The sequence below is a fragment of the Phocoena sinus genome, chromosome 15 (assembly GCF_008692025.1).
Source record: "Phocoena sinus isolate mPhoSin1 chromosome 15, mPhoSin1.pri, whole genome shotgun sequence".
NCBI lineage: Eukaryota > Metazoa > Chordata > Mammalia > Artiodactyla > Phocoenidae > Phocoena > Phocoena sinus.
The window spans coordinates 30,216,807-30,242,416 of record NC_045777.1 but is presented as its reverse complement, the minus strand read 5'-3'; the positions used below and the strand labels follow the sequence as shown (position 1 = coordinate 30,242,416).

General features: G+C 41.1%; 1 protein-coding gene across 6 annotated transcripts in view; it reads right to left on the bottom strand.

Annotated features, from left to right (window-relative positions):
• Positions 1–25,610, bottom strand: part of ATRN (attractin) — a 178,617-nt gene that overhangs the window by 5,214 nt on the left and 147,793 nt on the right. For 2 of the 6 annotated variants that reach the window (XM_032604139.1, XM_032604141.1), the window contains one exon: positions 23,295–24,556. In XM_032604139.1, coding sequence (XP_032460030.1) covers positions 24,505–24,556 — 52 coding nt within the window. In that variant the 3' untranslated portion in view covers positions 23,295–24,504. Of the gene's footprint in view, positions 1–5,232; positions 5,348–11,122; positions 11,231–14,666; positions 14,746–23,294; positions 24,557–25,610 lie in introns of those variants that run through there. The other 4 variants (XM_032604140.1, XM_032604142.1, XM_032604136.1 and 1 more) reach the window with 3 other exon arrangements.

The window sequence follows — 25,610 nt, the reverse complement described above, 5'->3', positions numbered from 1 at the left end:
CTTGATGTTCATTAGGGAAGGCACAGTCCTGGGGGAACTGGATTCCTATGCATGGGAAAAGGCTGGACAGGCTCAGAGCCCTGCTGAGGCCCCCAGGAGCCATGTTAGAGGAGCTTCTCACTCCACCTCACCGAGCCTATAAAATGGGGGGGGGGTAGCTTTTAAGTGCCAGGTTTAGTAACTGGCATGGAGTGGGGAATCCACACCAGTGACCACTGTAATAGCAAAGACAGAGCCAGGTGCTTCGGGAGTCCAGAGAAGGGCACCATTTAAAAAGGGGGGTAGATCCTAGTCACAGCGATCAGATGAGAAAAGGAAAGAAAAGGCATCCAAATTGGAAGGGAAGAAGTCAAACTGTTACTATTTGCACATGCCATGATACTATATATAGAAAACCCTAAAGTCTCCACCAGAAAACTATTGGAACTAATAAATGAATTCAGTAAAGTTGTAGGAGACAAGATTAATACACAGAAATCTGTTGCTTTTCTATACACTAATAATGAACTATCAGAAAGAGAAAGCAAGAAAATAATTCCGTTTAAAATCACATCAAAAAGATGGGCTGCCCTGGTGGCGCAGTGGTTGAGAGTCCGCTTGCTGATGCAGGGGACACGGGTTCGTGCCCCGGTCTGGGAAGATCCCACATGCTGCGGAGAGGCTGGGCCCGTGAGCCATGGCTGCTGAGCCAGCACATCCGGAGCCTGTGCTCCACAACGGGAGAGGACACAACAGTGAGAGGCCCACGTATCGCAAAAAAAAAAAAAAAAAAAAAAAAAAAGAATAAAATACCTAGGAATAAACTTAACCAAAGAGGTAAAAGGGGCTTCCCTGGTGGTGCAGTGGTTAAGAATCTGCCTGCCAATGCAGGGGACATGGATTCGAGCCCTGGTCTGGGAAGATCCCACATGCTGTGGAGCAACTAAGCCCATGCGCCACAACTACTGAGCCTGTACTCTAGAGCCCGTAAGCCACAACTACTGAGCTCACATGCCACAACTACTGAAGCCTGTGTGCCTAGAGCCCGTGCTCTGCAACAAGAGAAGACACCGCAATGAGAAGCCCACGCATTGTAATGAAGAGTAGCTCCCACTCGCTGCAACTAGAGAAAGCCCGCGTGCAGCAACGAAGACCCAATACAGCCAAAAATAAATAAATAAAATAAATAAAAATTAAAAAAAATTTAAAAAGAGGTGAAAGACTTATAATCTGATTAACTACAAAACATTTATGAAGGAATTTGAAAATGATACAAAGAAATGGAAAGATATCCTGTGTTCTTGAATTGGAAGAACATTGTTAAAATGTCCATACTACCCAAAGCAATCTACAGAGTTAAGGCAATCCTTATCAAAATAACCATGACATTTCCCACAGAACTAGAACAAATAATACTAAAATTTATATGGAACCACAAAAGACCCTGAATCGCCAAAGCAATTTCGAGAAAAAAGAATGAAGCTGGAGATATCACACTCTGTGACTTCAGACTATACTAAAAAGCTACTACAGTAATCAAAACGTCATGGTTTTCCCACAAATACAGACACATAGATCAGTGGAACAGAATAGAGACACCCAAAATAAACTCATGCACTTATGGTGAATTAATCTATGACAAAGGAGGCAAGAATATACAATGGAGAAAAGTCTCTTCAATAAGTGGTTCTGGGAAAACTGGACAGCTACATGCAAAAGAATGAGATTAGAACATTTCCTCACACCATATACATAAAGACCTAAATCTAAGACCTGAAACCATAAAAATCCCAGAAGAGAACACAGGCAGAACACTCTCTGACATAAATCATAGCAAATATTCTTTTGGATCTGTCTCTTAAGGCAAAAGAAATAAAAGCAAAAATAAACAAATGTGACCTAACCAAACTTAAAAGTTTTTGCACAGCAAAGGAAACCCTGACAAAATGAAAAGACAACCTACTGAATGGGAGAAAATATTTGGAAATGATATGACCAATAAGGGGTTAATATATAATATATAAATAGCTCATAAATTGAATATCAAACAACCCTATTAAAAAATAGAAGACCTGAATAGACATTTTCCCAAAGAAGACATACAGGTACCATACAGATGGCCAACAGGCACATGAAAAGTTGCTGAACATCACTAATCATAAGGAAAATGCAAATTAAAACCACAAGGAGGTATCATCTCACACCTGTCAGAATGGCCATCATCAAAAAGACCACAAATAACAAATGTCAGTGAGGATGTGGAGAAAGGGGAACCCTTGTATACTGTTGGTGGGAATGTAAATTGGTGAAGCCACTGTGGAAAACAGTATGTAGGTTCCTCAAAAAAATAAAAGTAGAACTACCATATTCCACTCCTGAGTATACTTCCAAAGAAAACAAAAATACTGATTTAAAAAGATACATGCACCCACAATGTTCATAGCAACATTCACAGCATCATTTATAATAACCAAGATATAGAAGCAACCTGAGTGTCCATTAACAGATGAATGGATAATGAAGATGTTTTTTACACACACACACACACTGGAATACTACTCAATCATAAAAAATAATGACATTCTGCCATTTGCAACAATATGAATGAACCTAGAGATTATTACGCTTAGTGAATAAGTCAGACAGTGAAAGATAAACACTCCATGTTATCACTTATATGTGGAATCTGAAAAAAGAGAACAAACGAATGTATATAATGAAACAGACTCACAGATACAGAGAACAAAGTGTTGGTTACCAGTGGTGAAAGGGAAGGCAGGAGGGGCAAGACAGGGGTATGGGATTAAGAGATACAAATTACTATGTATAAAATAAATAAGCAACAAGGATATATTGTATAGCACAGGGAAATATAACCATCATTTATTTATTCATTTAAAGAATGATTTTAACTGCAGGCGAATGGCTGGATGGAGGTGTGGGAGGGGGTTGGGGCTGTGATTTTAGAGGTCAAGGGTAGAAGAAGCAGACTACAGGGGAGAGATGGCAGCTGAGGTTAGATGAAAGACGTGGTAGAGTAAATGAAACAAAGTGGAAGAATGAGACTCCAGATGTAGGACCAGCAGAACTCGCCTGTGAATTATACATAGAGAGGTGAGGACTGCCTAGGATGACTCTTGAGTTTCTGGCTTGAGCAACTGGCTGAATAATGAATTCCTTTACTGAGATGGAGATCAAAGGACCAACTGGTTAGAAGGAGGGCAAGCTCCATTTTGGACATTTTAGGCTTGATAAGACCTTGAGGTATCCAAGTGGACATTTCAAGTAGGCAATCGAATAATTGGGTGTGAAGCTTGGCAAGGAGGACAAGAATTAGAGATATTAACCTGGGAAAGACAGTGATTACTTAATTTTTGGGAATAATAAGCTCACAATGAAAAAGAAAAGAGCCCAGCGTTTAGCAGGAGAAACCTTAAGGTGTAGAGACTGGAAAGGAGATTAGCCATTATTTTGTAGTAACTTTAAAGGTAGTACAATCTATTAAAAATATTGAATCACTATGTTGTGCACCTGAACCTAATATAGTACTGTAAGTCAACTATACTTCAATAAAAATGAATGAATGAATGAATGAATGAAATGGGGGATACAGAAGGGGTGGCAGGGATGGCCCCACCCTTGGGGTAGCTCTCAAGTAGTGAGCAGGTCTTCCGTCAGGAGTCCAGGGGGTTGGGGCACATCAGGCAAAGTCTGGAGCAGGAAAGGCCACAGTGTTGCAAGCCTGTCATCGCTCCCCTCCCAGCCCCAGCCAGTACCTTGCCCTCAGGGAGCACCAGTCAATGTCTGCTGAGCTGGGCAGGAGATACGGCTCCAGAGCGTCAGGTTAATGGGTCATTCTGCCCTCAACATGGACAAGGCCAAGTTAGGGGCTGAACTCACAGGAATCCCTAGATGAGGGCAAATCAAGCCATTCGCTTATGAAATGAAGACAATAAATCCTGACCTGGCCATGCCTAATGTCCTCCCTCATAAGAACACCATGGACCCAGACCTTCCAAAAGCTGAGTCGGAGTGGAAGCCTGCAGAATCATCTCAACTGAAAGTTGTCTAAAACATTCATATTGTCTGAGGCATCCCTCCAAAGTACTCCATGATTAATTAAAATACTTCCAAAACTATATTCCATATTTCCTTCATGTTCAACAGTAAAAGAATGTTTATCTAAATTATGATTCAAGTATTTGATGGAGTAGTGTAAAAGATGGATAAAACACTATATAGTAAGTTGTAAAAATGTTTATGATAGTTACATGAAAAAAGAAGAATAAAAATTAGTTATACAATCATTGCAACTAAATTGCTGATAAGGGCTGGAAAGGAAACAGAACAGTGAACATTGGTGGGTGTTGGATGGTAGAATTGTGAGTAAGTTTTCAAAAACTTCCTTTAGGATGTTATAATTGTTGTTTGTACCTTATACTTAGAGTGAAAAAGAAAAAGAAATACAGAAATACAGAAAAAGAAATAGTGTTAGAAATACCAATTTGAGAGCCACTAGCTTGAGGGAGCTAGCTGGAAGCCATGAGAGTAAGTAAGATGATTGAGGAAGAGCATATGGAGTGAAGAGGGAGAAAGCCTACATTTAGAGGCAGAGCAAGGAAAAAGATAGTAAAGGAGCAACACAGACCCGGGGGACTGGAAACACTGGCGGCAAAGAAGGTTTGGCCGGAAGCATCAATACCACTGGCAGGCTGAGAAGGCTGGGGCAGTGAGGAGATCCAGATTTTTCCCAGGAAGGAATGGTGACCTCAGGAAAGATAGGTTAGGAATACAGTGGCAAATGGGATCATCTCTCCAAATCCTCACAACGACACGAGGCAGGCCCTACAGGTATACTTTATTGTGCCTCACAGATACTGGGTTGTCATTGTTGTTTAACAAATTGAAGGTTTATGGCAACCCGGCACTGTCAGATAATAGTTAGCATTTTTAGCAATAAAGCATTTTTAAATTAAGGATGTACCCTGTCTTTTTAGACATAATGCTATTGCATCTTAACAGGCTACAGTATAATGTAGACATAACTTATATGCACTGGGAAACCAAAAAATTCATGTGACTCGCTTTTTGTGATAGTTGCTTTATTGACGTTTTCTGGAACCAAACCTGCAATATCTCCGAGGTCTGCCTGAATGCAATATCGCTTTTATAACCAAGTTCTCTACGAAAGGGAAGGAGCCTTCACACATCTAAAACATAAACCTCATTTGTCAATGACCCTCATCTACTCACCCGACTGCCCAGGAGGAGGGATTCCACCGAGGCCTCGAGGGAGCCTCACAAACACAGAGAGGACAGCAGCTTTGTTGCCAAAACATGGCTCCAGGGCAATGGGCTTGGGAACTGTCTGGTGGAAAAAAACAAAGAATTACCTAAAGCAGTGTTTCTGAAGAAACACCTTCACCAGCCTTTAGATGTGATTTTTTTTTTCTTTGCGGTATGCGGGCCTCTCACTGCTGTGGCCTCTCCTGTTGCGGAGCACAGGCTCCGGACGCGCAGGCTCAGCAGCCATGGCTCACGGGCCCAGCCTCTCCGCGGCATGTGGGATCCTCTTGGACCGGGGCACGAACCCGTGTCCCCTGTATCAGCAGGCAGACTCTCAACCACTGCGCCACCAGGGAAGCCCTAGATGTGATTTTTAAAGATGCCCCTATATTAGTTTCTATTGCTATGAAACAAATCACAAACTTCGGTGCTTAAAGCAGCACCTATTTATTATCTCAATTTTGTAGGTCAGAAGTCCAGGCAAGAGCTCTGTAGGGCTCTCTGCTTAGGGATATAGGTCCTATTCATGTCTTCTATGAGTTCTGGAAAAATTCTCAGCTCTATCTCACAAAGGTCTCAAGGGTCTCAGCTCTTGTCTTCAGAAGGTGGAAGTCAAGTTATCAGCTGCATTCCACTCTTACCAGGAGGCACTGGGGAAGAACCTGCTTCAAAACTCATTAAAGTTGGCAGAATCCAGTTCCTTCCATCTCTAGGTCTAAGGTCCCCACTTCCTTGCTAGCAATCAGCCAGGGGCCACTCTTCTCTTGGAGGCCACTCACATTCCCCCCACCTGGTCCCTCCAGCTTGAAACCACTGATGGTGCTCAAGTTCTTCTCATGCTTCCTCTTCTGCCACCAGCCAGAGAAAGCTTTCCTCATATCTTAATATCAACTACCCTCAGACTTTAATTACTTCTGCACAATCTCTTCATAGCAGAACCTGGAGTAGTGTTTGATTGAATATCCATAAGACAGGAATCTTGGGAGCCATCTTTAGAATTGTGCCATCAATTTCTTCAAATTGAAGAAAATCATTTCCAGAACCACTGTGACTACAGCACAGGGAAATGAATAGATGAGTGAAATGGCAGAAGTGGGGAAACCAGTTATGAAGCAACTGCAAAAACCTAGGTGAAAGAGGATAATGGCCTAGATCAAGGTGATAGGTAACAGTAGTGGAGGTGGTGCACAGTGGTCAGGAAATTTTTTTTTTTTTTTTTTATGCGTTACGCGGGCCTCTCACTGTTGTGGCCTCTCCCGTTGCGGAGGACAGGCTCCGGACGCGCAGGCTCAGCGGCCATGGCTCACGGGCCCAGCCGCTCCGCGGCATGTGGGATCTTCCCAGACTGGGGCACGAACCCGTGTCCCCTGCATCGGCAGGCGGACTCTCAACCACTGCGCCACCAGGGAAGCCCAGGAAATATTTTTGAAGATAAAGTCAAAAAGATTTGCTGATGGACTGGCTATCCAATGAGGATGAGAGCAAGGACGAGTCAAGGACAATTTTGGCCTGAGCAACTAGGATGATGAGTTGGGGAAGTTATGCCAGAGGAGCAGGTGTGGGGAACAGTATTTAGAACTCAGTTTTGAACATGTTAAATTTGTTAAGATGCTTATAAGACATCCAAGTGGGAACACTGAGCAAGCAATTTGATATATGAGTTGGATACTCACAGGAGAGGTTTGAGCGGAGAGGTTTAAACATCATGGTGTTTAAATACATGATGGATAAGATCACTGCTATGGTCTGAATATTTGTGTACTCCCAAAATTCATATGCTAAAATTTTTGGGGGGGCTGCGCTGGGTCTTCGTTGCTGTGCTTGGGCTTTCTCTAGTTGCGACGAACCGGGGCTACTCTTCATTGTGGTGCGTGGGCTTCTCATTATGGTAGCTTCTCTTGTTGTGGAGAATGGGCTCTAGGCGCATGGGCTTCAGTAGTTGCAGCATGTGGGCTCAGTAGTTGCGGCACGCAGGCCCGAGAGCAGGTGGGCTTTGGTAGTTGCGGTACGTGGGCTCCACAGTTGTGGTGCATGGGCTTAGCTGCTCCGCAGTATGTGGCATCTTCCCAGGCCAGGGATCAAACCTGTGTCCCCTGTACTGGCAGGTGGATTCTTAACCACTGAGCCATCAGGGAAGTCCCATATGTTAAATTATAATACCCAATGTGATAATATTTGGAAGTAGGGCCTTTGGGAGATGATTAGGTCATGAGGGCACAGCCCTCATGAATGGCATTAGTGCCCTTAGAAAAGAGACCCTGAGAGCTCCCTCACCCCTCCTACAACGTAAAATTACAGCTAGAGGGAATTCCCTCGTGGTCCAGTGGTTAGGACTCTGCACTTTCACTGTCAAGGGCCCAGGTTCAATCCCTGATCGGGGAACTAAGATCCCATGGTGCAAGCTGCATGATGTGGCCAAAAAAGAAAAAAAAATCGATTACAGCTAGAAGTCACTATCTATGAACCAGAAAGCAAGCCTTCCCCAGACACCTAATCTGCCAGCACCTTGATCTTGGGTTTCCCAGCCTCCAGAGCTGTGAGAAATTAATTTCCATTATTTATAAGCCACCCAGTCTCTGATACTTTTTATAGCAGCCTGAACAGACTAAGACAATCACCAATGGTGTAGGTGTAAAAGATGTGAGAAGAGGCACAAAGACTGAGCCTGAGATGGCCACGACTGTTACAAGATGTTGGGAGATGAAGAGGGTTGAACGAAGAATACAGAGCACAGAACAGCCAGAAGGTGTGTGGTGTCCTGACAGGAAAGTCAAGACAGCATTTTAAAGAGCAGCCGGCTGTGCCATATGTGTGACACGGGGTGTCACTCAGGCTTGTCTATTCTTCTCAATCCCACAAATTATCACTATTTTATCAGGACAACGTTTGCTTAGATTTAGGCACATGTTTACCATCTGATTTACTCACTATTCCCTCTTATTCCACCCTCCTGGGGTAATTTCCCTCCTCTCTAGCACATCCTTTAGACATTTCTTTTATACACGTCTGTTGGTGGCAAGTGCTCGGTATTTCCCATAATCTAAGGATATCTACCTTTATTTTATCCTTGTTCTTGGAAGGTAGTTACTGGGTACACTATCCTAGGTTGGCAGTTCTTCTCTTTCAATACTTTGAAGACATTCTTCTTCTCTCTTGTAGCTCCTGAGAAGTCAGTCAGCTGTCACTCTGTCATTCCTTTGTAGGTGATCTGTCTTTTTTTCCCCAGTTATTTTTTAATGTGGTAAAATGCACATAACAAAATTTACTATCTTAACCATTTTTAGGTATACAGTTCAGTGGTATTAAGTAATTTATATTGTTGTGCAACCATCACCACCATCCATCTGCAAAACTCCTTCATCTTGGAAAACTGAAACTCTATACCCATTAAATGGCAACTCCCCATTCCTTCCTCTCCCAAGACCCTGGCAACTACCATTCTATTTTCTGTCTCTCTGAAGTTGACTACTCAAGGTACCTTATATAAGTGAAATCATACAGTGTTTGTCTTTTTGCGACTGGCTTTCACTTAGCATAATGTCTTCAAGTTTCACCTATGTTCATCTATGTAGCATTGGTCAGACTTTCTTTCCTTTTTAAGGCTGAGTAATATTCCATTGTATATATATACCACATTCTGTTTATCCATTCATACCTCAATGGACACATAGGTTGGTTCCAACTTCTAGCTACTGTGAATAAAGCTGCTATGCACACGGTGTGCGAATATCTCTTCAAGACCCTGCTTTCAATTCTTTTGGATATATACCCAGAAATAGAATTGCTAGATCATATAATAATTCTATTTTTATTTTTTTTGGTACACGGGCCTCTCACTGTTGTGGCCTCTCCCATTGCGGAGCACAGGCTCCGGACGCACAGGCTGAGCGGATCCTCCTGGACCGGGGCATGAACCTGTGTCCCCTGCATCGGCAGGCGGACTCTCAACCACTGCGCCACCAGGGAAGCCATATTTTTATTTTTTTGAGGAAGAGAAATACTGTTTTCCACAGCAGCTGCATCATTTTCATTCCCACTAACAGTACACAAGGGTTCCAATTTCTCCATGTTGTAGTGATCTTTTTTTGTTCTGGCTAATTTTAAGACATTCTCTTTGTCTTTGGAGTTCTACAGTTTCACTTTGTCTTTGGAGTTCTACAGTTTCACTATGATAAACCCAACTGTAGTTTTCTTTCTCCCCTGCCTTCCCTCTGCTTTCTTTCCTTACTCCTGCTTACAATATGTTTTGCTAGAATCTGTATAATCATGTCTTCCATCAGTTCTGGAAAATTCTCAGCTCTTTGAATATTGCCTCTCCTCCATTCATTTGTTCTGGGACTGTGATAATATATATGTTAAGTTTTCTCATTCTATCCTCCATATTCTCATTATCTGTCATATTTTCCATCTCCTTGTCTCTCTGTTCTGCAGCCTGTGTAGTTTCTTCAGAGTCATCTTCCAGCTCAAAAGCTCTCTCCTTACTTGTGTCTGATGTGCTGTTTAACATGTAAACTGAATTATTTTAAAAATTTCAACTACTGTATTTTCCATTTCTAACAGTTCCATTTGGTTCTTTTTCAGGTGTGATTGGCCATTCTTGACTCTCATGGCTTCCTCATCTTTATGATTCTATCTTTTGTTTCTTTAAACATTTCATACAGAGCTATATTATATTCATTAGATGCCACTTCTGTTGCTTCTGCTGACTCTTATTCATGGCTTTTCTCTTTTGTCCTTGGTGATCACTGATTCCTTGGTCTTGATCTATGGGAGTCCTACATGGCTGAATTGGGTATGTTTTCCCTCAGACAGGATCTGCATCTACTTCAGCTGTGAGATGTGGTGTGTTACCAGTCTAGAACCACTTTAGACCACGCATGGCTCTGGTTTTGGTTCATGGTTTGTTCTTTTTTGGAGGAGGGAAAGGAGAGTGGTCCCTGGAAATCTCACATACTTCCTGTAAGCTCAGTAATGCTTTAATAAGTATGTTAGGACATTATATATATATAAAATATATATACACATACATATACATATGTATATATATATATATATACACATACATATACATATGTGTATATATATATATACACATACATATGTATATATGTGTGTGTATACATATCTCCATGAACATATAGCTGTTTCCCAAGAGTATCTGAAATATTTCATCATTTTGTTAAAAGAGAAAGTCTTATCATTTTCTTCATCATGGTGGGGGGATCAGAATTATTTATTTTGACTACAGAATTCATAGTCAATCATGATTTTTCCCCTTTTAAAAAATCCCCCAGGGCTTCCCTGGTGGCGCAGTGGTTGGGAGTCCGCCTGCCGATGCAGGGGACACGGGTTCGTGCCCCGGTCTGGGAGGATCCCACATGCCGCGGAGCGGCTGGGCCCGTGAGCCATGGCCGCTGAGCCTGCGCGTCCGGAGCCTGTCCTCCGCAACGGGAGAGGCCACAACAGTGAGAGGCCCGCGTAACGCATAAAAAAAAAAAAAAAAAAAAAAAAAAAAAAAAAAAATCCCCCAAAATACTTATAAGGAACAATGGTTCAATTTAGCTATTTTCAAGTTTTCAAGTATCATGCCATAGAAAACTTACAAGAATATCAGACAAGTTATTTACAATTTAAAATTCCCTGAATATGAGACTGCTTAACAACATGAATCAAAGATTAGAAAATGAAAGCAAAAGAATACCTGACACTTTCAGTGTGTGGACTTACTGTTAAGAAGAAAGAGAGAGGATAACATAAGAGGCAACAGAATGAGGCTCTTGCTCTCTCTGGTTCCCCAGACTTAGAAGCATGAGTTTTGATAAGTTAAGTCACAGGGACTTTTGAAATACAATCTCACCTTTATACTTCCCCCAATAAGATCAGGAGGCTCTTCATCTGTTTCCAAGGCAACATTTACAGAGGCAAAGGGACGACTGGCCATCTGCTGCATCTCTCGAAGAAGTTGCTGGTAAGTAATACAGCAATCATTAATGCAAAGAGTACTGAGGGGATTTTATTAGAGAATACTACATATTAAAAATACCTCATCCTCCCTGATTCAAACAAATCAAGTCCAAAACGATATTGTTGAGACAGCTGGGGAAAACTGGACATGGACCAGGTATTAACATTTTAATTTTGTTGGCTGTGATGACAGTATTGTTATATTAAAGAAAAAGTCCTTATCTGTTAGAGATACATACTAATGTACTGATGGATATAATGCTATGATGCCTGCTTGTTAAACACATAAAATAAATTATCCTATCTCCTTATATTTTTATTACTAGATTAAAGCCAGGCTTTCTTTTTTCCTGCTGAAACTTGAACCAAGTATTTACACAGCAACAAAAACTATCCTTTGTTACACAGTAGATAGGAACTGAAAGAGCTCTTTATTCAGAGAGGTGGTATAAGCTAAACACAAAAAACCATGAAGTTTTGCAGAGCAGAGGGACAACTAGGGGCTCTGGATTTAGGGAGGCTTGGATATGAATATCTGCTTCAACACTCTCCAGCTGTGTGACTTTAAAAAAGGTGTTTAAAGTCTCTGGGTTTCAATTCCCTCCTCTCTGAAATGGGTTTTTAATCCCATAAAAGTATCAGTAGGATTAAATGAGATGCTTTAACTAGCACAGTGCCTAGTACGTGGTGTGTTGTCAATCATATATCATTAGGGATATCAGAAATCTGGGCATGTCACTGAAGCTCTGAGGTCATGCTGTGGAAGACAATGAGGCCCTACTTCAACCACTTCCTTGGAACTATTGTAGGAGACAGAATCTTGGGCTGGATAGATCATGGCTCTGTTTTAGAAGGGCATTTTTATATTAAACATTGTGTTAACGTGTCAATAATCACATTCCTACATCTCACAAAGCTATTGGTTCATTTACTCAACAAATACATATAACAACAACCCTCCTCTGGGTTCTCTGCTATTCTAAGTGTGGAGTCACAGTGAGACAGAGTGCCTACCCGCCTCCAGTTCCCAGTCTAGTTCCTTTATGACAAGTGCAGGAGATAATGTGAGTAAAGGCACTTAAAATAGGGCCTGGTATGTAGCAATGACTTAAGCAGTATTAGCTATTATTTTTGTTATAAAAAATATCACATCACTTTTCTACAGTTCTGAGAGGGATAAATCATGAACGATATTTTAGAAAAGATAAAATATATTTTGAATGGTCAGGTTCACAGTAACAGAGAAATTTTAAGTCACAAAGGTAAAAGCTTAGTTTATTGGTTGATCAACTGTGTAATAAGCATACTTTTTTGGGGGAAAACCTCTTTTCTGCAAGGTGTTCATCTTATTTTCTTTCATGTACACTGCAAATATTTTCCAGTTGGTTGTTTGTCTTCTATGTTATTCATTTGTTTATTTTTTATATACTTTAGTAATTTTATGCAGGTAAATCTATATGATGTTTTAATCATCTTATATGAAAATAATAATTTTATTCCCTTTCCGAAAGTAACAAAACTTCTTATTTCTATTTCTCTTAGTGCAGAGTCTAGAATACCCAGAACAAAAGTAAGTGACTATGGGGACTACTTTGTGATTAGAAACATGGTCTGTGAAGACAGAAGTCCTAAGTTTAAAGCCCAGTTTGGTGTCTTTATTGTAATTGTGTGGTGATGGGTAAGTTACTTTGCCTCTCTGAGCCTCAGTTCCTCTATCTGTGAAACAGGACCAGTGTCACTATTTTATAGGGTTGTTGTGAGGATTAAATTAGTTAATCTATATAAAACCTCTTACAACAGTGCCTGCAATTTAGAAATGCTCAAATGTCAGTTCTTAATATGACTAACTTGTCTGGATTTTATTGGGTACAAACTCTAGTTAATTTTTTTTATCATGGGTGATGTTGGTTATCTGGTTATTCTTCAGAGTGTTGAGGAGGTATTATTTTTGAGTTTACTAAGAGTTTTGTTTTTAAACTAGGAATGAGTGTTAATATCAATAAATGACTAAATGATTACTTGGCCACTACCGAAAATTTAGGTTTTATTTTTTTACCCACTGATACAACATATCCTAGTAGGTTTTCTGGTGTGAAATGATCCCTTTTCTACACTGGTAAACTAGACTGCTGCACGTACAGTCATTATACAACTGGTCTTTACTTTTTGGTGTTACATTTCTCAGGTTTTGGTTTCAAGGTTTCTAAGCATAAAATGTATCAGGATTCTTTTAGGCTTCCCATCTTTTCCTTTACCCTGGAACCGTTTATACATTTTGGAAATAATTAATTCTCATAAGCACCCAAGAAGGAATAGACTATTATTATCTCCATAAGCTCATCTCAAATTGAAACTCCTTGGGTCTAATACCCTTTGTGGAGAGAGTAATATCTTGACAAGTTTTTGATTCCTTCCTTGGTACTAGTTTATATGGCTTCTCACTTTTTTATTACACATTTGGATAACATATTTTTTCAGAATACTGTGCTATTTGTTGAGATTTAAAAATATCTTAGTAATAGAGCTATTAAAAAGAAAAAAACCTCTGAATAAGTTATCCACTGAATTTTTAAAATCATAATAAAGAGGGTGTAATGCTACCTCTATGATAACATCACCTTTACATGGGTCAGAAAAGGTGTCACGGCCCCCAGGAAGAGGCTCATATCCTGAAGCCTATCTTAACCCCATTACAGACACTAATGTTCTATGAACAGTGCTGCATGCTTGTGAATTTTGATTTTAGATATTTCTGTTCTCCTCTAAATCTTGTCTATAGATCAAGTTTTATATAGAAAACCAAAGAGCACAAAGTCTAGATCTTAGTGCACCTCTATTTAGCAACAATGCAATAGACATGATGACTAAAAGGCAGAGTAAATACACAAGTGAAAGTTGCAATAAACAGTTTTTGTGTTGTAATTTTTCATCAAGTTTATTTGATTTGCCAATTATAAATATTTTCTGGACTTATTAATATTACTTTTGGAATGGAGCTCTGGAAATAAATCAACACTCATTAATAAACAGAACTCAAGCAAATACTTAATTAGACACACATTTATCTTTCCTTGAATAATGAGAAACTTTTGATATTTTACTCTCATCCTCATGAAAGGCTCCTGTAAAGGCTGTGCTACTAAGCCTTCAGATCTCCAGCCTGAGCTAAGGAACCAGCTTCTGGTAGGAAGGATAAAAAAACTGACTTCACCTGTAAGTCAGTATGATTCTTAGTTTCCTTTTAGAAAGTTAAAACCATGTGGTGCAGAATGAACTATAGCTTACATAGCACTGATTGAAGTCTACTGACCATACATTACTCTCTCTATAGATATATCCATCAATTATCACTAAATAGCAAAACTGACTTGCTTAAGGGAAATACGAAGGAAAATGTTCCTACAGGGATTCATTAATCTTTAACCACTGAGGCTTACCTCTCTACGTCTGGAAGCCCAACAACTTTGTTTGATCTTCCAAACCACAGCAGCCACCAGGAGCAAAGAGAGGAAACAACTGTGAGAAAGGAAAGGAAAGTACTGAGTTATTATCCCAACCCCCAGAATCAGCACACTGTCATCTACACCCCATGTCAGGCAGGGAAACAATCCCCCAAATACCAACTCCAAGCTCCTTTCTAATGAGTCATCACAACCATGTCCTGGTTCACAGGAAACAAAGTGTGAGAAGACTTTGATAAGCTGGGCTTCCCGACCCAACTAGACAATACTGTCTCCACGAGGTACTCTGAGAGGAGAGCCTTGATTTCCTGCCGGCTTTTATCAGAATGGTCCATCATGGCTTATCCCAAATAATAAAAACAATTCTATGATAATTATGACAAGTAACAAGCATGCTATTTAATCAAATTAGCAAAAATCTACTGGTAAAGTCTAAAAAAGTGAGAAAAGCTAACTATCAAAGTAACAACCAGCTTTTCATAAGGGACAATAAATTTATATGTAGTAATATATATTCAAAGTAAATACCTATTTTTTAAATAAAATAAAACAACTAAATTCAAGCCAACAACTTTCTTAAAAAGTATTAGGAGAAGACGAAGTCCCAGTGGTCTTATAACTGCAAATGACTTCAATGTTCTCTCAAGATTCAATGCCTCTTAAACCAGGCACCGAATGGTTTGAAAAGCTACTGTGACAGCAAAGAGAATGACTGACTTCTGATTAAAAGGACTAATGAGCCTAACAAATAAACCTCTTAGTAACCGCTAAATAATTTTAAAATTGGCATTTTCACTCATTAACTTGTAAAAGGGGCTTGTTACAGAGTACTGTTCCAGGGTGTTACAAGCAGACACAAGGCTTTCCGCCCCTGTAGTTGGGTACTCTCTTGCTGAGCTCTGTGTTTGCAGGATGGGGCTGGCTTCACGAGAGGCAGCTTCAATGCACAGATCGCTTAAGACAGGCCTCCACAGCTGGCTGGTGACAGGCCCTCTAAGGTGCTAGGAGGACTGAGCTTCTGCCCTTTCAGAAACAGAAATTAAGCCTCCCTCAGCCCATCACCTCCCTAAGAGGCACAGAGTGCAGACCCCTCCACTGGGTCCCCTGACAAAAGAGAAGCTCCCCAGGTTATCACTCAGTGGAGAGTCTTCAGTTCCTATCTTGCTGGGCCTCCCGGCTGTCCTGACACTGATGATCCTTCCTCCTTTCTGACAGTTTCTATTTTTCTTTTTATCAGTACTTTATTGAGGCAGGTCCTGTTCTAGGCTCATGGAATACACCAGTGAACAGAACAAAAGACCACTTTTCCCATGGAGTTTACATTTCAGCAGACGGAGGTAAACAGTAAACAAAATAAGTGAGCAAATTATAGAGCATGTCAGAAGGGAGTAAACGCTACACAGATAAAAAGATGTTAAGGGTAAAGAGGTTCAGGAGTGACAGTGGCACTCTAAAGCAGAATGGTCAGAGTGGGTGGGCCTTAATTCTTGAGAAGGTGACATCTGAGCTAAGACATAGAGAATGTGTGGGAGGTGGCTTGTGAAGGTCTGCAGAAATGCACCTGGGCAACCAGGGTCAGCCAGTGCAAAGCCTGAGGCAAGGATGTGCCTGGGATTTCTTGAGGAACCTCAGGAGGCCAGTGTTACTGGAGTGGGCGGGGGGAGGGGGGGAAGTTAGGCCAGGGATAAAGACACAGAGGTAAGAAGAGGGCAGATCACGAGGGCCCGAAAGGCATTATAATGGTGTTGGATTTTACTGAGTGAGATGAGCCAGTGCAGGTTTTTGAGCAGAGAAGTGTCATGATTTAATTTATGCTAAGGAGACCATTAAGGTAGCAATGCAGAAATAGAAAGAACAGGAGTCTAGGTGAGAAATGAGGGCGGCTCAAACCAGGATGGTGGTAGCAGGGGTGTGAAAAGCACTTTGGAATCTGGACATGACTTGAAGGTCAAGGCAATAAATAGGATTTCCTGATGGGCTGGATGTAGGGTATAAAAGAGAGAAGTCAGGGTCTGAGGAACTTGCCATCAAACCTGGACAGGGAAGACTCTGAGGGGAGCAGGTGCGAGAGAGCAGAGAGTTTAGTTTTAGACATGTTGAGTTCTAAGACATCTACCTGAAAGCTACTGGGGGCTGGTTGCCAGGTCTGGGCTGGAGACAGCATTTGAGAGTCATCAGCATATACATGGTATTTGAAGTAATGAATCTGGATGAGGTCATCAAGGGGATGAATACAAATAGAGAAGAGTGTCTTAGGGGCACCCCAACATTGAAAAGTTGGGGAGAATAGGAAGAAGCAGTAAGGGAGTCTGAGAAGAGTAACCTTCTTTAGTCTTTCATGGTTTCTATGCATAATCCTGCTTTTTCCCCCCATCAGCTTGCTTTCTGGTACTTTTATTCTAATAGATAAACACATGGTGGCAGCAAATCCACATGGAAGAACATGAAACACATGAGTTGGTCAGGATGCTGCTGATGCAGCTGAATACAGGGCTGGCCTCAGAGGCAAGGAGTCTGGTGTCACTCAGAGGCCCTCTCTTGGACTACCCTCAACACAGAACTGTGAAACAGTGCAGCTCAGAAGGTCTGTGCCCCTTATCCCTGAGGGGCTTCTGTCTTCAATGCAGACCTGTTAGAAACACCAACAACCCAGTTTCTTCTGCCTGTTCCAGTTTTTCTGAGAGACATAAACAGCATACTGACACACAATGATTGTTCCTGAAAGCTGATATGTGCATGATTTCTCCAAGGGTAACACAACAATGAAGAATTTACTAGTTATTTCAAAAAAGGTGGCACTTGCTGATACCCCTCCCTTCTTTTTTTTCCTACCACTAATCTGGGTATAGGTGGGGCTGTGACTCAGTGCTCATCTTACTGCAGTTCCTCTTATCAACTGTTTTCTATAGTTTTTAATACAAATGTAATTTTTAAAAAAATCATGGAAATTTTCAAACATACACAAAAGGAGAGAGACTGATATGTTCATTACTCAGCCTTGCAATTATTAACATTTTCCTATGGCATTCAAAGACCATTCTTAAAGAAGTGTATTTCTCTCTTTCAACACAGGGACACTGGCCCCAGGCTAAGGGTCTTTCACTTCTTTTCAGCTTTGTACCTAGGAAAAAACAAGAATCCTTTGTCCTTTTTTGTCCTAAACCTGTCCCTGCTTATCAGAGGCTTACACTTTCCTGAGACTATGCTCAGAAATCCATGTCTTGACTCTAGGTCTTTCTTTCCATCTTTTGTATTAATATATATCTTTGAAAACTCACAATATTTTCTGAGAGCTCTGTGTTTGGGGATGTTTTTCACCAGCTTAACTGTAATTGTGTAAGTAGAATGATACTTTTGAGAGTGTACTGAACTTTGCTTTTCCTGTCCTTGCAAGTCTAGCCTTTCTAAAACTACATATTCGGGACTTCCCTGGCGGCCCAGTGGTTAAGAATCTGCCTTCCAATGCGGGGGACATGGGTCCGATCCCTGGTCGGGGAACTAAGATCCCACATGTAGCGAGGCAACTAAGCCCACGCACTGCAACAACTGAGCCCGTGCCACAACTAGAGAGCTCGCATACCGCAACTAAGACACAACTAAGCCAAAAATAAAAATAAATAAAATAAAAACAAAAAAAACTACATATTCACTTCTTGGCCTGGCCTTGACCTCCCAACCAATCTAAAACAGAGACACTGCTGCTTCTTCCCAAGTTCCTGTGATGTGCACTTCACCATTCTGGTTTGAATTAGATCCAGAGTGGTAGTACCCCATATCACCTTCATCTTCTGGAAAATGAAATGATCAACGAGACATGGATGTGTCAAAATGTCTGCTGTCAATCTGGCAAGGACCTAAGCAGAAGTTCAGATAATTAAAAGTTTTACAAAAACATACCTTGCCAATATCAGGAATTCCCATTACAGTCCCTCCTATTGGTCAGTGCCTCCTATTGGACATCCCCTGCTTCTCCTTTTTATTCTCACCCAAATGCTATCTTCTAAGGCACCTCTAACTCCAGTGACACAGATGTTCAGAGTGTTAGTCTGTCTCTCCCTCTTCTACTAATAATCATTATCCTGACCACACTACCACATCACTTCCAGATACAAAGCTTTCACACGCATCACCTCATTTGATTTTCAGAGAAAGCAAGCAAATGGGTCTTATTATTTCCCTCTTTATACACACAAGGCTCCTACTGGAGTCTGGGAGAGCATCTCAATTAAGACACAAAGAGGGCTTAATGGATTTATCTGGATCTAGAGATTACTCTTCACTGTGCCCAAGTCTGGGAGTCCTTTTCTAACTTATCTCACACTGATATTTTCTCATTTGAATCACTGAGCTATCCCCTTCTACCCCCACCCCAACTCTAATTCTCTCTTCTGTATTCTATGAGCTATTCTTCAGAGTGCTTAGGATTATCTGTATACCTTTCCTTCTCTCATGTTTCATGTATATCCTTTTGGACCTGGTTAACTTGCTCTGGGAAAATATTTTCTTCCTCATGCTCATGAAAAGGACTCCATTCTCAGCTAAAAGCTCATCATTTCTACTTCCAAAACAAAATCCAGAAAAACCAAAGTTCTGCAGTCTTTTTTTTTTAATATTTAGCAAAAGTCCTTTATTTTATTGTCTTTGAATTCAATGGAAGCTTAGTGGAAATTAAATTGTTTAATTTTTTAAAATTAATTTTTATTGGAGTATAGTTGCTTTACAATGTTGTGTTAGTTTCTATTGTACAGCAAAGTGGATCAGCTATGCGTATACATATATCCCCTCTTTTTTGTATTTCCTTCCCATTTAGATCGCCACAGAGCACTGAGTAGAGTTCCCTGAGCTATACAGTAGGTTCTCATTAGATACCAAAGTTCTGCATTCTTTTCCAAAGGCTCCCACATTCAAAAAAAGGGAGAAGTGATGAGAACACCATCTGTCCTTGTTTTCTACACAAGATTCTGTGGTCCCTGATCGATTCTGATGGTGTCATTCAGTCTTCCACCAATCAGCTGAGGTGACTAATCCTCACTGGGTTGGTACTTGGCAGCTGAGTCACCTCAGTCTGTACACATGGTCCAAGAACATAACACACCTGCTAATTGGAGCTACCGAGTTAGCATACGGCCTCTGCATTTCTATCAGCAGCACCACGAGCTTTTTTCCCCTCAGAGAGGTTGGTGTCTATGATCCCTCATGGCTCTGTGCTTCTCCTGAAGGTCTGCTTTACTTTTCACATATATTGGAGCATGACTCTGTGCTAGATGCTGAAAGTGTGTGTGTATACAGGGGTGAACAAAAGAGACACCGTACCTGCTCTCCCAAAGCTTAGAGTCTCACTGTGGACACACAGTACGCAAGTACAGAACTGTGATAAGTACCGTGATGAAAAATAATACAGTTCCATGGGAGGGTAGAACAAAGGGAGAGAATTTAGTTTGGGGGTTCATTGATGGAATCTTGGAGGAAGTGACACTGTGCCGAAATTTGAAGGATGAGTGTGGTATAGTAAGAAATATACATATGGTCTTTGTCCCAAGTTCCTGGCACAGGGCTCCTAAAACCCTTGAAATCTCCTATGTGATAGGAGCATCCTCTCCCCTCTTTTTTACACAATTGTTCATAATGGCTTTATTTGTAACAGTCAAAAACTGGAAACAACCTAAATGTCTATCAGGAGGTGAGCAGATAAATTGTGGTTTATCTTTACAGAGAATATTACTCAGCCTTAAAAAGGAAGAAACTATCTTTTAATTTTGATTTAAAAAATCTTTAAAATGTATCTTTACCAGTTTTCTACACAAAGTAATTTATATAATACAGAAGGGTATAAAAAAATGACAGTGGCTTTGAGTCTGAATTAACTTTTTTTGTTTTTTTTTTTTTTTTTTGCAGTACGCGGGCCTCTCACTGTTGTGGCCTCTCCCGTTGTGGAGCACAGGCTCTGGACACGCAGGCTCAGCGGCCGTGGCTCATGGGCCCAGCCGCTCCACAGCATGTGGGATCTTCCCGGGACCGGGGCACGAACCTGCGCCCCCTGCATCGGCAGGCGGACTCTCAACCACTGCGCCACCAGGGAAGCCCTGAATTAACTATTTTTTATAACACGTTTATGGAGATGTAATTCAGGAGTGTCTTTTCTCCCCTCATGGGAGGGAAGGACCTAAACAGCTTCTGGACAGGGCTGACCACCAGAAAAACGAATTATGTGATCAAAGGGTTAGACCATTCAGCCCCCCAGCACGCCTCCCCTCCACAGGAGGGTAGAGGGACTGGAGATTGAGTTCAATCACCAATGACCAGTGATTTCACCAATCATGCCTACTCAATGAAACCTTGATAAAATGTGGAATGATGAGGTTTGGGGGGCTTTCAGGGTTGGTGAACACATCGATGTGCTGGGAGTGTGTCATGCCCAGAAAGAGCATGGAAGCTCTGTGCTCTCCCTCTTGCCCTCATACCTTGCCCAATGCAACTCTGGGTTGTTGAACAACCACTGGGTTGCTCCTGAGTTGTATTCTTTATAATAAACCTGCAATTTTAAGTATGGTGTTTTCCTGAGTTCTGTGAGGCAACAGCAAACTGTTGAATCTGAGAGGGGTCACAGGAACAACCCAAACTTGTATTTGGCCAGGCAGAAGTATGGGTAGCCCTGGGACCCATTTGTGGTTGACGTCTGAAGTAGGAGCAGTCTTGTTGGACTGAGCCCTTAACCTGTGGGGTGTGCACTGATTCCACGTGGTTAGTGTCAGAACTGAATCGTAGGACAGTCAGTTGATGTCAGAGAATTGGTTTTTGTTTGGAAAAACAAAGCAATGGGTAAAAGTATACAGGTAAAGGGTAAGGAGAAGAGCGTTCCAGAAAGAAGGAAAAGTATGTGCAAATGCCATGAGGTGGGAAGGAGCTTGGTGCTTTCTAAGAAACAGGAGGAGGCTCATGTAATGGGAATGCAGAACAGAGTAGCGTAAGGTGAAGGTGGAGAGGTGAACAGAGGCCAGTTCATGCAGGACCCTGGTTTTTATTTTAGATACAATGCAGAGCCACTAGATATGAGATAAGTGGTTAGATACAAACTAATTCATGGTTTTAAAGGTCTCCTCTGGACTTTTTGTGGGTTGTAAAGGAGCTAAAATCAACTGAAATAGTACTAGCGAGATTGTGATGGTTAGGGCTAGGGTGGGGAGTAGAGGTAGGGCAGGTTGCTAACCGTAACTGCTGGGATGTGGCGACGGAATGCCTTTTGGGTGTGAAAGGGAAAGAAGTGACTTGGAATCAGCAGCGTGATTTGCCAATTAGTGATGTGGGGAAGACTGGTGAGGAAGGATCAAAAAGTTCATTTCTGGGCATGTTATGCTGCAGATGGGGATGGCAGACTTCAACCTGAGAACACAGAGTAAGGAGATGGCCAGGGTCAAGCTCTGGAAGAATAGCAACAATTACAAGTTGAATAGAAAAGATAGTTCAGCAAGGGAGGCCAAGAAAGAGCAGCTTCAGGGCAGTATGGACTCACAAAAGGCAAGAAGAGTCTCACTGATGGGGTGATCAGTTGACTGATACTGCTGCAAAGCCAAAAAGATAAGAACTAAAGACTAACTTTTGGATTTAGCAATAGAGATGTGCTAGTTGCCCTCAAAAACAAAAAAATTAGATGGGGTGTTGGGATGGAAGCCAGATTAGAGAGAGCTAAAAAGTAAAAAAGGGGCTCCATTTTTAGGGTAGTAAAAATACTCTGATATTATGAAAATGGATATGACATTACACATTTGTCCAAACCCCACAGATGTACAACACCACCAAGTGTGAACACTAAGGTAAACTATGAACTTTGGATGATTATGATGTATCAGTGTAGGTTCATCTTTAGTAAAAAATGTATAATTCTGGCAAGTGATGTTGATAATGGGGGAGGCTATGCATGTGTGGAGGCAGGGGGTATATGGGAAATCTCTGTACCTTCCTCTCAATTTTGCTGTAAACCTAAAATTGCTTTAAACAAATAAAGTCTCTTAAAATTGAAAGAAAGGAAGGAAGAAAGGAAGGAAGGAGGGAAGGAGGGAGGGGGAGAGAGAGAAAGAGAGAGTGAGCGTATGAGAGAGGGAAAGGAAAGGGGGGGAGGGAGGGAGGGACGGAGGGAGGAAGGGAGAAGGGAGAAGGAAGGAAGAAGTCAGTCAGTCAGTCTAGAGTATATGGATACAAGGAGGGAGTGGAGAACTGCCAGAGTGCTGGGGGGGAGCTGCATTCAGTGTGGCCACACCAGATGGCTTTTTCCCTCCTCCCTGCTTGTGCTGAGCAATGGAAGAGAGCAACTAAGGCAGTGAGCTCTGGTCCTGGGGCTAGAGAGGCCAGGCAGGATGGATACTCTCTCATACAGAAGACAGACTAACAATATACCTAACCCAGCAGCACACTCTGCCTCCATACTCCATACTCACCGGAGGCTGTGACAGACAGAAATGGCAACCATACAAAGGTAAACACAGAATCTTCAACATAATAAAAAATCAGACATTTTGAGGAAAACCAGCATTGTGAAAGAGAGGTACCAAACAACAACAACAACAAACAGCATCTGAGGAGACAATTATTAATAACACAAAATAAGACTTCAAAATAAAATAATAACATTTATTAATCTCACAAAGGAATATGAAAGTAAATTGCATTCATAAAATTGAAACAGGCTACAAGGAACATATATTAGAAATAAAATGCAAATGTTAAAATAAAAGAAACCTAATCAGATGACTCAGTAAAAGAAATGGACCCAACACTAGACTAAATTAATGAACTGAGGAGCTCACCAAGAATGTAGTAGAAAGGAAAATGAAAAAGAAATGAGAGTTCAGTTAAGAAATATGGAGGACAGATCCAGAGCTGTACTCATTCATCTACTAGAGAAGTCCAGAATGCAAGCAAATAGAATTAAAGGTGAGGAAACAAAGAAATAGAAGACAATGTTGCAAAACTCAAGACTCCAGTCTTTATAAGAGGTCTTCCCCAAGTATCAAATTCTTTCTCAGGTCTTTTCTGAGAGAATGACTCTAGGATATAGTTCTGTATAACAACAAAATCCAACAAAGGACAAGACATGGGACACATTCAATGGTGCAAGAAAAAAACCAGTAGAACTTAAAAAAACTGTTCCTATATTATGTAAAATAATTACAGTCTAGAATTTAAATTCCAGATAACCTCTACCCAGGTGGTGGTCACTGGCTGGTGGTGGGGGAATAATTACAGGGCTCTCTCAGAGCCCTAAAGCCGCCTGCTCTTGCAGGAACGGGAATCACGAAGCTGTCAGCTGAAGCCATGCTCACATCCTCTCAGTACTTAATGATCTTCTTTTCCATCTGACCTTCTATGCTTTAGCTTGCATATTGATGGATGTAATACTGCCCCAGCCCCTGAATCCACACAACTTTCAGCTAACTCAGGGGTTTTTAATGCCAGCTGAACATAAGAATCACTGGAGAGCCTTTAAAATACCATGATGATAAGGTCCCATACCAGACCAATTAAATCAGCATCTTTGGGGGCAGGGCCCAGGCTGCTGCTTCTTTTTTAAGCTTCTCAGGTGAATTCTAAAGTATAGTTAGTGCTGAGAGTCATACAAGAACTGTTTCAGGCACTCAGAACCCAATTTAAAACTTGTAGGAGAGGCCTCTAATTAGCCCTGTTCATCTTCGCATGTCAAATTACAGGTTCATTTGTATATGGGCTACCCTTAAGCGCTAGACTGTTAAATAACTGCATTAAAGCGTGATTATGTGGTATAATAAAAACACGGGTAGGGTGGAGTCCAAGAAGAGGTGGACTATGGGGTGAATGTGCCAGAAGAAGACTTCATAGAGCCGACAGGCTGGGTTCTGAAAGAGTAAGAATATGACAGGTCAGTGGGATCAGGTAAGTACCCCTGAGGCAAATGCAGAGGAGAACTATTTAAGTGGGTCACCCTCCCAAGCCCTGATGCTCACACGGCCAAAAAGGAAGGGGATGACAACTATCTTGGAGGGACTTATAATTTGGTGGAAGTCACAGTGCAAAGATTCAAGAAATATTGAATTTGCAAGAATACAGGAGGATTCATTGGTTCCACTCTGGAGGAACTGTGGAAGATGGTTGGTGTCAGTGAGTGAGCATAATAAAAAAATGTTGGGAGGGGTCAGAAAAGATTTTGAGATTTTAATTTTTCTGTGGTTAACATCAGAGAGGGCAATTTCCTTTTGAAACCTATATTTCTGTGGAAAGACAATACCTCCTTGTGAATGGGAGAAAGTGTAATCACATTTCCAGCATTCCATATTGCTGGCATTGCATCATTTAGGACAGAGCTCCAATGAGCTAAGATGGGCATACTCTGAAAAATAAAACAGGGAGTGAATTCCTGGCCTAGTGGATGGTGTGGCTTTGGAGTTGAGGTAATTAATACCCTTCTTTCATTCACTGACAAGTTTCTGAAGCCTATCCATATGGAAATATAGTAAAGCTATAATTCAAACAGATTCAAGAGAGATAAAGGAATACATAAAAATAAAAAAAAAACAATAGATTAAATGCTCATGAAGAAAATATAGGAAAAAACTGACACATCTGCTTGGTGAAAAATACCATAAATGGGGTTAAAAGATGGTCCTAAACTTCATTAAGAAAAAGGTGAACATCCCAGTAGAAACATAAGCAAAGGATACAAACAGATAATTCAAAACAAGAACTATAAGGTATAAGAGATTAGTAAACATCACTTATAAATAAATACAAATTAAAACAAGGTACCAATGACACCTGCCTGATTGGCGAAATTAAAAATAATGAAAAATAGTTAATGGTAGTAAGAGAAAGAGGCAGAAATAGTAAGAGAAATTACATTCCTGTTGTAGAAGTGTAAATTCATGCAACTGTTCTGAGGGGCTATTTGGTAGT